The sequence below is a fragment of the Macaca nemestrina genome, chromosome 16 (genome assembly GCF_043159975.1).
Source record: "Macaca nemestrina isolate mMacNem1 chromosome 16, mMacNem.hap1, whole genome shotgun sequence".
Classification (NCBI taxonomy): Eukaryota; Metazoa; Chordata; class Mammalia; order Primates; family Cercopithecidae; genus Macaca; species Macaca nemestrina.
The window spans coordinates 37,796,613-37,809,552 of NC_092140.1; the positions used below are offsets into that span (position 1 = coordinate 37,796,613).

Below are 12,940 nucleotides of genomic sequence, written 5' to 3' on the forward strand. Positions count from 1 at the left end.
ATTACTTTAACAATAATCAGAGCAAGTACTAAATAAAATTTTTATCTCCCACATTAACATTTCTTATATATTTTAAACCTATTCCAATACAGTTCTCAGTTCCTAGAAATGTCCATTCCACTTACATTATTATAAAAGATTCCAGTAAGTTTAAATTTTTGCTCAAAGCATGTTAGAATTTTGTATCCTTGCATTCCCGCTCCAGATTTTTTAAACAAGAGACTACACTTTTTGCTTTATAGATATTCTAAGCTCACTGTTGTCTTCTCCTTTTATCATGGGGGTAGTAAAAGAAAAGATTTTATTCAAATGATCCAACAATTCATTACCCTCACCATACAAATGTATCCAAAAACATAACTTTATCAAAAATAAAGTTCCTTATTAAAATGTTTCAGTAACCACATCCAGACTGTGGCATAGTCTCGAAGGTATGCACTATGTCAAAATTTGTCAAATTATACACTTTAAATATGTCCAGTGTATTACATCAGTTACACCTTAGTAAAGCTACTGAATAAAACATAACATCAAAAAAGGCCACATACTGAAATATGACTAAAAGGCCTGAGGTCAGACACATACACAGAAGAAAAAGACAACCCACTCCTTAAATGCATCAGCAAGTTTATTTACAAATGCAATTGAACAGAAAGGCTCACCAGTTTCTGGAGAAGACTTCTAGTATACAAACCATGGTTATTTTTCATTAATGAAAATAAGCAGCTTTCTATTGGTAATTACTTAGCAACATTTCTGGTAAAGAAAATAGAGCTCCCTTCATCAAGCAAATAAATGGTACATTGACTGCATTTTTTAAAAATCAGAATACATAGGTAGAAGGAAGGATACAGAAAGCACATTTGGGGATAGATTTTAATGAAATTTTCCAAATGGTTCTGCATTAATTTAGAATACATTACAATAAACAGAGCAAATGCAATTATGTATTTATATTAACTATTTCAAATAATGTTTAAGAACCTTTTTTAAAAAAACAATAAAATACCCTCTTCAAAACACCACTAACTAGAAAGTCAAACTAGATCATTATCTGCCTCAAAAATATTCTTAAGTTCTTATTTTTTCCCTTGTGCTCTCAAGATGCTGAATTCAACAGGTAAATACTGCACTTTTCCCCACACACAATTACCTTATAAATAAACGACAAAAATACTGGTTCTACCAAGACTACAATGCTTCTATGCAATCTAAAGAGGCAAAAAAGTTATTCTTTAAAAAAAAAAAAAGGCAAAAAAGACATACAACACATATTTATAGATCTACACGAGCAGCAACCACCTCTTCTTCTATCTGCAACAGTGCTTTCGTATGGAGGTTTACATCACATGGCGGTTGGCCGTCCAGCTGATCAGGCAAGGAGAGAAGAAAGAAAAGTGCTTAGATTCAGAAACGTGAATATTGCCACCTGGGATACATAGCAGTCATCACTCAGAAAGTGGCCCAGTGAGGTAGAAAGAATAACCTGTCACTCACTCTTAAGATAAAGCTAGGCAAATCTCAGTGTCTCGTCTCTGGAATTCTTTATTTGTAAAAATGGAGTAAAAATGAAAATGAACTGCGCACAATAGAAATAAATTACACTCAACTCTCTATTATTTGTCTTGGAGGAGAGAAAAGGCATGGGCAATTTTAAAATGATGATTCCAGAAATCATTTCTATTTGGCTTTGGAAATCAATGAGAGAGAGAAAAACACACGCACATACACACACCCCCACCAGTAAATGCCCAGCCTTGACTTTCTCCAACCTCAGTGCCAGCATCCAGGAAAGGACTGGACAGCTGCAGCAGGAAGGCTCAGAACCCACCGACAGACAAAAGAGAGTTGACTGGGCTTAAACCATTTCCAAAGCACTCTTCACATAGGGGCCATATAAATACCTCAGAGTTCAAAAGCAAATGGTTTTGCTGATACCACTTGTAACACCCTTTCACAATAAGGAAGAAACACACGTTACCAGCATCAAGGTTTAAAATATAAACAGCAGTAAAGGTTGTCTTGCTGTAGCTATACACAACACACACCCTAGTTATGCTAGCCTGCCTTTGATAACACACAAACACATGCTTAGATGCAAAGTAGCATTTGAAGTTTTTTGAAAAACTCTTTTCCAAAAATGACACTGAAACACCATAGTTAATACTATCCTATTAAAATTATATATTGACATATTATATATTAACATAAAGCACAGACTGACTTATTTTGTATTACATAGAACAATATTTTTTAAAGTTGGTCATATTCTAAATCACATAATCAGAGCCCATTGTTAAATAATAGAAGTAAGTTGATGAGAGACCAATCTTTAGTCAAGAAACAGATTATAGCCTAAATAGAAAATTCATTGAAGTGTTTTGGTTTCTTTGTCTTCTTGAGTCATTAAGGGTCTCTGAGGACCCTGGGCAGATGATGCAAGACACCACCCTGAATCTCGGACTCTGTTCCTCTCCATTCCTTGGCCTCACAACCCACTCCTATGTAGCTGGAACCCTGAGCAGTGGCCCATTCACTATACACACTCTTTGAAGGGAACACACTACAATTCTTGAAACCTGGACTCCCACGGCAGTGAACTTGGAGGGGAGCTGGCTGCAGGTTCAGGGAAATGCATGGGAACCCGTGGTCTCCTTAAAAGGCAAGAAATTTTCTCTCTGATTTGCTCTCTTACATTTGAATCTGAGATAGCAGTCGTTGCAGTACAGCTGGTGGTTTCTGATTCTGACTTCAGCTCCCGAGGAAGAGCCTCCGAGGTCACACTCACAGGCAACACACTGGGGAACAAAGAAAAAGAACATCCAAAGTCAGTGAGCTCAAGAAAGCTTGGGGCACTCCTCGGGATGGGGGAGAAATGAGCAGAATGCTACTTCTAAGCTCTTAGATACATTTCAGCAAAGACAAAAAAAAAAAAAAGGCTGAAAGATGATTAGTAGATTAAAATCAAGCCCGCCAGATAAGATACTAAAGAATTCATAAAGCCAATATTAAGAGCCGAGATGACCAGTCTAAATACATTCCCCCAAAATAGAAATCATTTGCTGATTGACTTAAAGAAATTTAGTTTTATCCCGCCAGAGGAATGGCAGGTAAGGCCCCCCATGAAAGAACTGGCCAGAGTGAATGAAGGCTGGGTCGTGGCACTCCACCCTGGGGTGGGTCGCTCCCAGTGTCCCTGCTGCACTAGTTTAGCAAGTGCTCCCACACAGCGCCTCACTTCAAGGCTGGATATTTCGATTCTATGTGCCCAAACTCTAATTATCTTGACTCATTCTGCTCTGCCTAGGAACAGCCCAAGCCAGCAATGTACAAGCTTAAACAAGCTGTGGTCTGTGGGCCTCCAGGATCGACAACTGGAATCCTTCTCTGGCCCAATGCAAGCTCAAGAATCAAACAGATATGTCTTTAGAGACAGAGATTACAAAACCAAACAATTAAAGCCTTAGTTCCTTCTTATGTGCAAAAACCTATCAGGTATAAACAGGCTGTGCAATTATAAAAATAGCTACAATGGTAATGGTTTTCCTTACATGTTCTTCCTACTGAAAGCTAGGCTTTCAGACCCTGTGATAATTGCATGTGTCCCTGACCTTAACAACACTAGCAGGTTATTGATATATTTCAAGTATGCCTCTGACAGCATCTTAGAGAAAGCAACTTATGTACTGTAAATTTATAGAATTCTAACAGATTAGAAATAGAAAATGCAAAATTTTTCCAGATTTAAGTTTTAAAACAAGGTTCAAGATTTGAGAACTAGGGGGAAGCAAGCAATTTGTGATTCAAATGCAGCACAGATTGACGAATACAGCACCTAGCTTGTTAGTGGCACATCTACACCCAGCGGCTCAAAGAAGCCATGCGCTCTTGAAGCAAAGCTTTACAGGCCTGCAAGCTGTTTGTCTCAGTCTCACCTTAAAACAATGCAAATGATAACAAAGACCCAGGGACTCGATGATCATGGCGGCTCCTTTGCCCAGAATGTTATTGCAGTAGGAGCATATGCGCTTCCCACTGACTGACCTAGATGCAGAACAAGAATGGAATGGAGGCTTTCACCTGGGCAGCTCAAGATTCTTCTTTAAAAGTCACACTCTGCTATTAACATTGATAATAATTTAAGAAAAGCTCTATACATATATCTGTGGGAGAATAACTTTTTACCAGCCAACGAAAGAATGCCTTGATTATACTCTAACCTTGAACCATCTCCATGGCAGCTCTGAGACCCTTGACAGCGATTCACATAAATGAGCAATTTCAGTGTAATTAGTCCATCCTGCAATTTCTGATACTATCCTCCTTTGATCACGTCTGTATTCAGCCATAGCTGCCTCTCATCTCATCCACCTACATCTTCTTGCCAGTTAAACCAAAGCACACAATGTTGATCATGTCCTCCTACCCCCTCAGAACACCAAAAGGGTGGCCCCAACTTTCTTCAAGAGGCTTTGCAAGTCCTCTGTGACCTATTTTTCTCAGCCTTAGTTTTCACCCTCTTTCTTGGTCCCCCAGTTTTCTAGTTACAGAGAAATGTCAGTGCTTTCCTGACTGTGCCTCTGGCTTAGAGGATTGTCTCTGCAGGGAAGGAAACGAAAAGTACCTGATGGCTGCCATGGACAGAGGGAAGGAGGATTTCTACTCCACTTTTGTATACAGGTCTTTTCTCCTCTCCCGGTTGGTAAGGCGGCACCCGTTCTTCCACACCTCTGCACCCCCACAGAATGAGCACAGCGCTTAAGAGGGCACCTCCTAGATCAGGACCTTCTTAGGTCACAAAAGCCCTCAGTCCATCCCTCTGCTCTCCCAGAATGGGTCTCTCAGTCAGTAAACGGGTCCCCCTCCTCTAGCTTCCTCTCATCCTATAGACTGCACCTCCCCACGGTACCCAAATTTACCCTAAATCTTCACCTCCGTTCTCTCAATTCAAACTCATTGATACACACTTTATATCCTGGTACGTGTAAAATTATTTTGGATTTATATAAAACATGTTTTCTTATGAAAGTCTCTTATCTGATAGCTTTAAAAAGTCTCAATATTAATCAATGTGTTTCTACTTTGAAGTATCCCATTTGTGATGCAAAGGAGTACATGCCAACAGCACTCTCTTGGGGTGAGGAGCGCAGCACTGCCCGATGTACTTACATGAGGCATGAAAGATCTGTGGAGAAGCTACCCAGACCTAAAAACCCAAGCAGGGCTGATACCTGAGCTTCACTCCATATATATTAAAAAAAAAAAAAAAAAAAAAAAAAAAAAAAAAAAAAACCACCCTATCATAACATATACACTTCCCACACCATATGCCCTAGCAAATTCAGCTGATGTAGCCTGAACAAAATGTGGGCAAACAGAACGCCCAAGCGATGATTTTGGCAATCAAAAACCCCAAAAGCAAGATATATCCGACTTCACATTTTTTTAATCCAGCTAGTTCGAAATCCCCCAGATGATGGAGCATGCCCGGAAAAGCACTGTAATGCTCTTCTTTTACACTCAGTTCCTTGAGTTTGTATGACACTGTCATGAAAATAGCTATTTGACAATACTGCTTCCACTCAGTAATTTGAGAAGCATTTGTGAGCTGCTGTATGTTCTCATGATTCCACACCGAGAAGTATTCAGGCACGTCTTACATCCAAGACACTGACCACAAGCACAGGCAAATGAGACGGTGGCAACAAGTAGACACCTTCAGTCTCCAGTGGCTTCACAAGACATCCAGAAATGCTCTTAGAGTTGCATGGAAAGGTATTAAGCAAGCCTTCATTGATTTCATACTAGAATACCAAATCTGACACCTTTGAAAGGGCTTCTTTTTCTTTTTCATTGGAAAACTTGGACAGGATTTGGGGGATATTTTAATGAAAAAATACCCAAGACTAAGAGAAGAAAGAGAAACGGCAAGGGCCTCACCTGTTGCGCAGCTGAGAGCCTGACTGTGAAGTTGAAGGGGAATGGCTTCTCGGGGTGGGGGACTGTGCGGTGGCCACACCTGTGGTGGAGGTCTTCACAGGGCCGGCTGAAGGCGGGGGCACGCTGGAGGAGGGGTTCCGCATGTAGGGGCGGTTTGATGTGGACACCAGCTGAGGTGGTGGGCGACTAAAGTCTTGCACGGAGGAAGAGGCATAGAATCCTGTGGGCTGATTGAGCCAAGGGGGCTGTCTCCAAGAATTGGACCGAGGGGAGTCCAGGTTATCTAAAGATTCGCCTCTGAAACACAAAAAAGACTCGTCCAAATAATGTGATATGTTCAACTAGAAATCTGTTTAATTCATCATTCCATTCATTAAAAATCCATTTTATATATTTTGTATGTGGGTATTATCTCAGTATTCTAGTTACATATACAGATGTTCCTTGATGTATGATGATGGGGTTATGTCTCAATAAACCCATCATAAGTTGAAAATATTGTAAGTCAAAAATGCTTTTATTTCACCTAAACCACCATACGTCGTAACTAAGCCTAATCCACCTCAGTCATGCTTAGAACACTTACCTTAGCCTACAGTTGGGCAAAATCAAGGAACACAAAGCCCATTTTACAATAAAGTATCAAGTATACAATTTACTGAATATCATACTGGAAGTAAACAACAGACTGGTCATACGGGTACTCAAGGTATAGTTTCTACAAACGCTTATCACTTTCACATCATTGTAAAGTCAAAAATCTTAAGTCAAACCACTGAAAGTTGAGGACCACCTGTAAAATTATCTTTAACAAGTAAAACTGATTTTCATCATCAGTGGCATCAGGTTTCATAGTCAATCAACCTTCTTTTTTAAAATCTGTTTTCTTTCCAACTTTTATTTTAGGTTTAGGGGATACACGTGCAGGTTTGTTACGTGGGTCAATTGAGTGTCATGGTGGTTTGGTGTACAGATTATTTTATCACCCAGGTAATATGCGGACTACCAGAGAGGTGGTTTTTCAATCCTCAACCTCCCACCCTCCACTCTCAAGTTGGCCCTGGTGTCTACTGTTTCCTTCATTGTGTCCATATGTACTCAATGTTTAGCTCCCACTTTCAAGTGAGAACACCTTTGTTTATTTTTATTTACTCGGGGCTCAGGTAAAACAATAAATACCAACCACCAAAGAAAGAAATATAATAAGAAAAATATTTTTAAAATAAGAGCTAATATTCTACTAAGTCTAAGAAGATTGACACCCTTTAAATCTTCAACAGTTTAGACATAGCAAATATAAAGTCTTTTAAAAATTCAAAGAAATACATTTTAAGAGCTTAAATATGACAAGCATTAGGTTAATACTTTCACAAAAATATTAACATTATTGAATCTTCACGACACTAAGATTTTTTTTAATCTCATAGAAGTGAGCTTGTCATAGGAAGAGCCAGTCGGTGGTGGAACTGGCTTTCAAACCCAAGTTCTCTAAAACAACCCAGATCATGCCTCCTGTGAAGATTTCATTTATGTAGCACCTGAACCCCTAAATGTAGCAGCTGTTTAATGTCCACATTATAAAAGCATTTATCAGTCACTTCCCTTAAAGTACATATGCTTTTAAAATCAGATTTAGCTCCCAAATGGATTTAAATACAACTTTTGCAAAATCTCTCTTAAAATTCATGTACTAACATTAGTACTACCTACAAAAATGAACTCAAAATTATGAGAATTCATCTACCTGGTCAAATTTAATTTTATTGCTTTCAAAACTTTTTCTTATCCCAAGCTTGAAATTTTTCTTTTAAATTTTAACATTATAAAAATGATACATTATCATAAGGAGAAAGACTGAAGCTGCAGAGAAACACATCTGAGGGAGAAGAAAAGTCCTTCCTCTCCTGACTCACCTGCCCTAACCCGCAGAGGCAACCACCATTAAATGTGTGTTGTTCCAGACCTTTTCTCGCATATGCAAGCACATATTTACATATACACACAAATTTACATATATAAGTATAGATGTGTCTATATACATATGTAATGTGTTTGTGTTTAACAGTCTTAAACAAATGGATTATTCCACAACAGTTTGCAGTAACTTCATTTCCATTTATTATGTATTATCTTAGAACTATCGTCATTCTGCTCATATGATAGACTGTACTTCAGTGGCCTCCAGTGAACCATACCTTTTGGTATCCACGCCCTTGTGTAGTCTCCTCCCACTGACTCTGGGGTTAGTTACATGACTAATTTGGCCAATGGGGCATCAGCAAACATGATGCACATGGCAGCTTGATAAGCACTTGCTTATTAGGCATTGCCTTGGTGCGAGCTTTTCCTCTTTGAATCCAGGTCCCATGCCATGGGATAGCCCAAAAAACTGTGTGGAGAGGCCTACATGCAGAACACAGGCCCCTCAACTAGTAGCTCTGGCCAAGCTCTCAATGAAGCCTCTACAGCTACAGGGACAGCAAATTACAGCCTACTGCCAAGATAGACACAGTTCACGAGCTGAGACTATTTTTCACATTTTCGAAGAGTCTTTAAAAAAAAAAAAGAATATGCGACAGAAATCTATGTGACCTGCAAACCCTAAATTATTTACTATCTGGTCCTTATACATAAAGACTTACCAGTCCCTGCTGTAAATGACTACAGCTGCTCAAGTGTCCCAGCCAATATCATGCAAATAACTGCCCAGTCAATCGTCAGGACTGTGAGAGATTATGAGTTATTGTCTTAGCTCACTAAATTTGGAGGTGGCGTATTATGTAGCAACACTTTTCTTTCATTCTTCAATAGTCATGCAGTGTTCCATCTTATCAGTATGCCACTGTTTATCGAATAACTACTGAATATCTCCTTACTAGCAGACACTGTGGTTTTCTTTTGCCATTAATGAATAATGTGTAAGTGTACATCCTTGAATATATCTTCGCATATTTATCCAAATATATCCAGAAGATAGAGTGCTAGAAACTACATTGCTCAGAGGGTCAGATATATAAATTTTTGCTTAATACATACTGAAAACCTGTCCAACCAAGTGGAAAGAAGAATTCCTATTTCCATATACAATTGTCAATACTAAATTTAATCAATTTTAACTCTTTACAAATCCAGTGAACAAAAGAGATACATTATTGTTTTAGGACTACTGTTGATCTTTTACGTTTATTGGCTTTGTGTTTCTTTTTCCCATGACCTGTCTTGTTCATATCCCTTTGTCTATTTATTTTATTTATTTATTTGTTTTTTTGAGACAGAGTCTCTTGCTCCGTCATCCAGGCTGGAGTACAGTGGCGTGATCTCACGGGTTACAGTGATTCTCCTGCCTCAGCCTCCCAGGTAGCTGGGATTACAGGCACATATCTATTTTTTATAGAGTTGGTAGGGATAATTTTCTGATTTTTACAAAGTTATTAATATACTGAGATAATTAGCTCTTTCTCTGTGATATGTTACAAATAAATTCCCCAGTCCGTTTGTCAGCTAAGAAAGTACTGAATCAGAGCAGCTGCATTCATTTACCGAAGATACATCTTTTAAAATGTTCCTGCACTCACTTCCAATTAATATCTATATCTTTATCTCCTTAAAGTTATAAAAATTAGGTTTATCATTTTGTGAACCCAATTATCATGATTCCAATCTAATCATTATCTCATTAGAAATATAAAAATATGAAACTTCTGTTTGTTGAAGTTCAGCAGCCAAGAAAGTTCTAAGAGCAGTGTGCATTATTTAAGAATCTGAACCTCCCTTCAGAACGCCCCATCCAGATTTCCAACCTATTAACCATGTGATTCTGTCAGTGTCTTTCCTGCTTGAGCCAAAGTTTCCTTATATTAAAAAAAAGAAAAAGAAAAACACTGGAATTATTATCCCTACCTCAATATGTTTTCCTCAGATTAGATGAGGTCATGTAAACTGAGCAACTGGCTGTCTAACACACAATAGTGCCCCAGAGCATTCGCTCTACGTTCCTTTCATCTCTTCTGCCCAAAGCACCAGCATGTCTACAAATTAAATATCTGCCTCACAGTAAAGACAAGAAAACAACTCCTAAGATGTCTCGCACCTTCTCATGATCCCAGGAAGACTAACAGGCTCTTTGTTGACACTGGCACTGCGCTGTCGGATCCAGCTGTTGTCATTGTGAAGGGGTGTTCTCTTCCTCATTTCCTGAAGGATTTGCTGCCTCTCCAACTCTGCTCCTGATGGTACTTGCTCTTTCTTGGAACTCCTCTGTGAAGAGGTCGTGTTCCCAATTCGGTCTAAATATTTATTGCTTCCTAAATTAAAACAAGTCAAAGGCTTTGGGATTAGCACATTTTAAAAGTGACAGTGATGACTGACATCACTAATGATCAGGGGAATGCAAATCAAAACCATAATGTGATACCACCTCACTCCTGCAAGAATGGCCATAATCAACAACTCAAAAAATAATAGACAATGGTGTGAATGCAGTGAAAAGGGAGCACTCCTAAACTGCTGGTAGGAATGTTAACTAGTACAACCACTTTGGAAAATAGTGTGTAGCTTCCTTAAAGAACTATAAGTAGATCTACCATTTGATCCAGCAATCCCACTACTGGGTATCCACCCAGGAGGAAAAGATGTCATTATACGAAAAAGATACTTGCTCACCCATGTTTATAGCAGCACAATTCGCAACGCAAAAATGTGGAACCAACCCAAATGCCCATCAATCAATGACTGGATAAAGAGAATGTTATATATATAAAATAATGTATGTGTGTGTGTATATATACACACACACACATATATACACATATATATGGCATATACACACACACACATATATATATGACACGGAATAATACTCAGCCATAAAAAGGAATGAATTAATGGCATTTGCAGCAAGCTGGATGAGATTGGAGACAATTATTCTAAGTGAAGTAACTCAGGAATGGAAAACCAAACGTCGTATGTTCTCACTTATAAGTGGCAGCTAGGCTATGGGGATGCAAAAGCATAAAAATGACACAATAGGCCAGATGTGGTGGCTCACGCCTGAAATCCCAGCACTTTGGGAGGCCGAGGCAGGTGGATCACAAGGTCGGGAGATCGAGACCATCCTGGCTAACACAGTGAAACCCCATCTCTATTAAAAATACAGAAAATTAGCCGGGCATGGTGGCAGGCGCCTGTAGTCCCAGCTACTCGGGAGGCTGAGGCAGGAGAATGGTGTGAACCCGGGAGGCAGAACTTGCAGTGAGCCGAGTTCGCACCACTGCACTCCAGCCTGAGCGACAAAGCAAGACTCTGTCTCAAAAAAAATAAATAAAAAATAAAAATAACACAATGGATTTTGTGGACTCAGTGGGAAAGGGTTGGAAGGGGGTGAGGGATAAAAGACTACAAATTCAGCTCAGTGTATACTTCTTGAGAGATGGGTGTACCAAAATCTCACAAATCACCACTAAAGAACTTACTCATGTAACCAAATACCACCTGTTCCCCCAAAAACCTATGGAAATAAAAAAATTTTTAAATAAAAAATACAAATACAAAATGATAGAGAGAGAGAGATGGAGTTGATGTAACAAAAAAATAAAGTGTATTTGAAATTGCAGCCTCAATAAATAAATAAATAAATAATTTTAAAGTGACGGGATAAATCGCCATGGCAGTGCAGCTTAAAATGTGGCTTTGTGCACGTGTGCTAACATTGTCAATTCTCAATGAGGGTACTTCATGAGAACATAAAGTAACTGCCTCCTATTCCAGCAAGTCCAGTTCCACAGTCAGAGCCACACCAGAGAATGCACTTGGGAAAACGAAAAAGGCTGTCCAAAAAGGCAACAATCAGTACTGGTTTCAGTATTACTCAGTTACAAAGTGCTCATCTAGAAATAGTTTTTCTTCCACTCATCCGTTCCTAAATTAAATCAATCAAGAACATGCTCAAACGTTTGCTGTAACAAATCTAAAAGGAAATGGAGTTTTCTTCTCTCAAAAAATGTATACTCCCCTGGGGAGAGAGGACATAAATGCACATATCTCTGGCTAACATGACCCGAGTGTGCACGGTATAAGTTACAACCAAAATTGTAAGAATATGAGCACATTCAATCATCGAAATGGCTTTTGTGAACATGAAAAATACTCAAGCAATTCAAATAATCATCTATAAATGTTATTAGACTTGCTTCTACTCTAAGAAACTGACAGAACTATAATTCGAATGTTGAATTTATTCGTGACAAGTAAGTCAGGTTTTATCCTAAGGACTTTGTCTCTTGGATTTGGCGATTAGTTTCTGATTGGGGTAAAACACCCACAACTTTGACATATCATTCCTGCCTTAATCTGGATTCGGAAATCTCATCTAAGGATTTATTTTCTTTCTTTCTCCACATTTATTGCTACTGCCATTCTTTCAAAATGTATTGTTTGTCTATGCCTTGGTTCATCTTCCAGTAAGCAATGAGCAAGACCAAAGGTTTCTCATACAACTATATTTACATTTGTGTACATACAAAGCTTATCAATTGGGTCAGACTTTAAATAAATGTTGCTTTTTTTTTTTTTTTTTTTTTCTTTTTTGTCAGAGTCTGCTCTGTCGCCCAGGCTGGAGTGCAGTGGCATGATCTCGGCTCACTGCAACCTCCGCCTCCCGGGTTCAAGCGATTCTCCTGCCTCAGCCTCCTGAGTAGTTAGGACTACAGGCATGTGCCACCACGCATGGCTAATTTTTGCATTTTTAGTAGAGTCAGGGTTTCACCAGGTTGGTCAGGCTGGCTGGGATTACAGACGTGAGTCACTGTGCCTGGCCTCTTTTTAAAGTGTTGTTTTGGTATAAGCAAGTTTTTAAATCAAATATTTAATAACTTCCACTGCCTGCTATCCAAGAGCTTGCAATGAGTTAATGAAGGGGGAAAACACACATATAAAATAATCCAATTAATGACACAAGCCACAAATATTAACAAGATTATTCTGGAGATTCAGTTTTGGTTAC

At 38.8% G+C, this 12,940-nt stretch overlaps 1 protein-coding gene across 18 annotated transcripts in view; it reads right to left on the minus strand.

Moving 5' to 3' along the window:
* Window positions 1-610: 610 nt before the first annotated feature.
* The window catches only part of LOC105481741 (LIM domain 7), a 233,405-nt gene continuing 221,075 nt past the window's right edge, over window positions 611-12,940 (minus strand). For 14 of the 18 annotated variants that reach the window (XM_011741470.2, XM_011741469.2, XM_011741471.2 and 11 more), the window contains 5 exons: window positions 10,031-10,244; window positions 5,941-6,237; window positions 3,936-4,044; window positions 2,696-2,798; window positions 611-1,368 (listed from right to left, as the gene is read on the minus strand). In XM_011741470.2, coding sequence (XP_011739772.2) covers window positions 1,346-1,368; window positions 2,696-2,798; window positions 3,936-4,044; window positions 5,941-6,237; window positions 10,031-10,244 — 746 coding nt within the window. In that variant the 3' untranslated portion in view covers window positions 611-1,345. The remainder of the gene's footprint in view (window positions 1,369-2,695; window positions 2,799-3,935; window positions 4,045-5,940; window positions 6,238-10,030; window positions 10,245-12,940) is intronic. The other 4 variants (XM_011741465.2, XM_011741453.2, XM_071081204.1 and 1 more) reach the window with 1 other exon arrangement.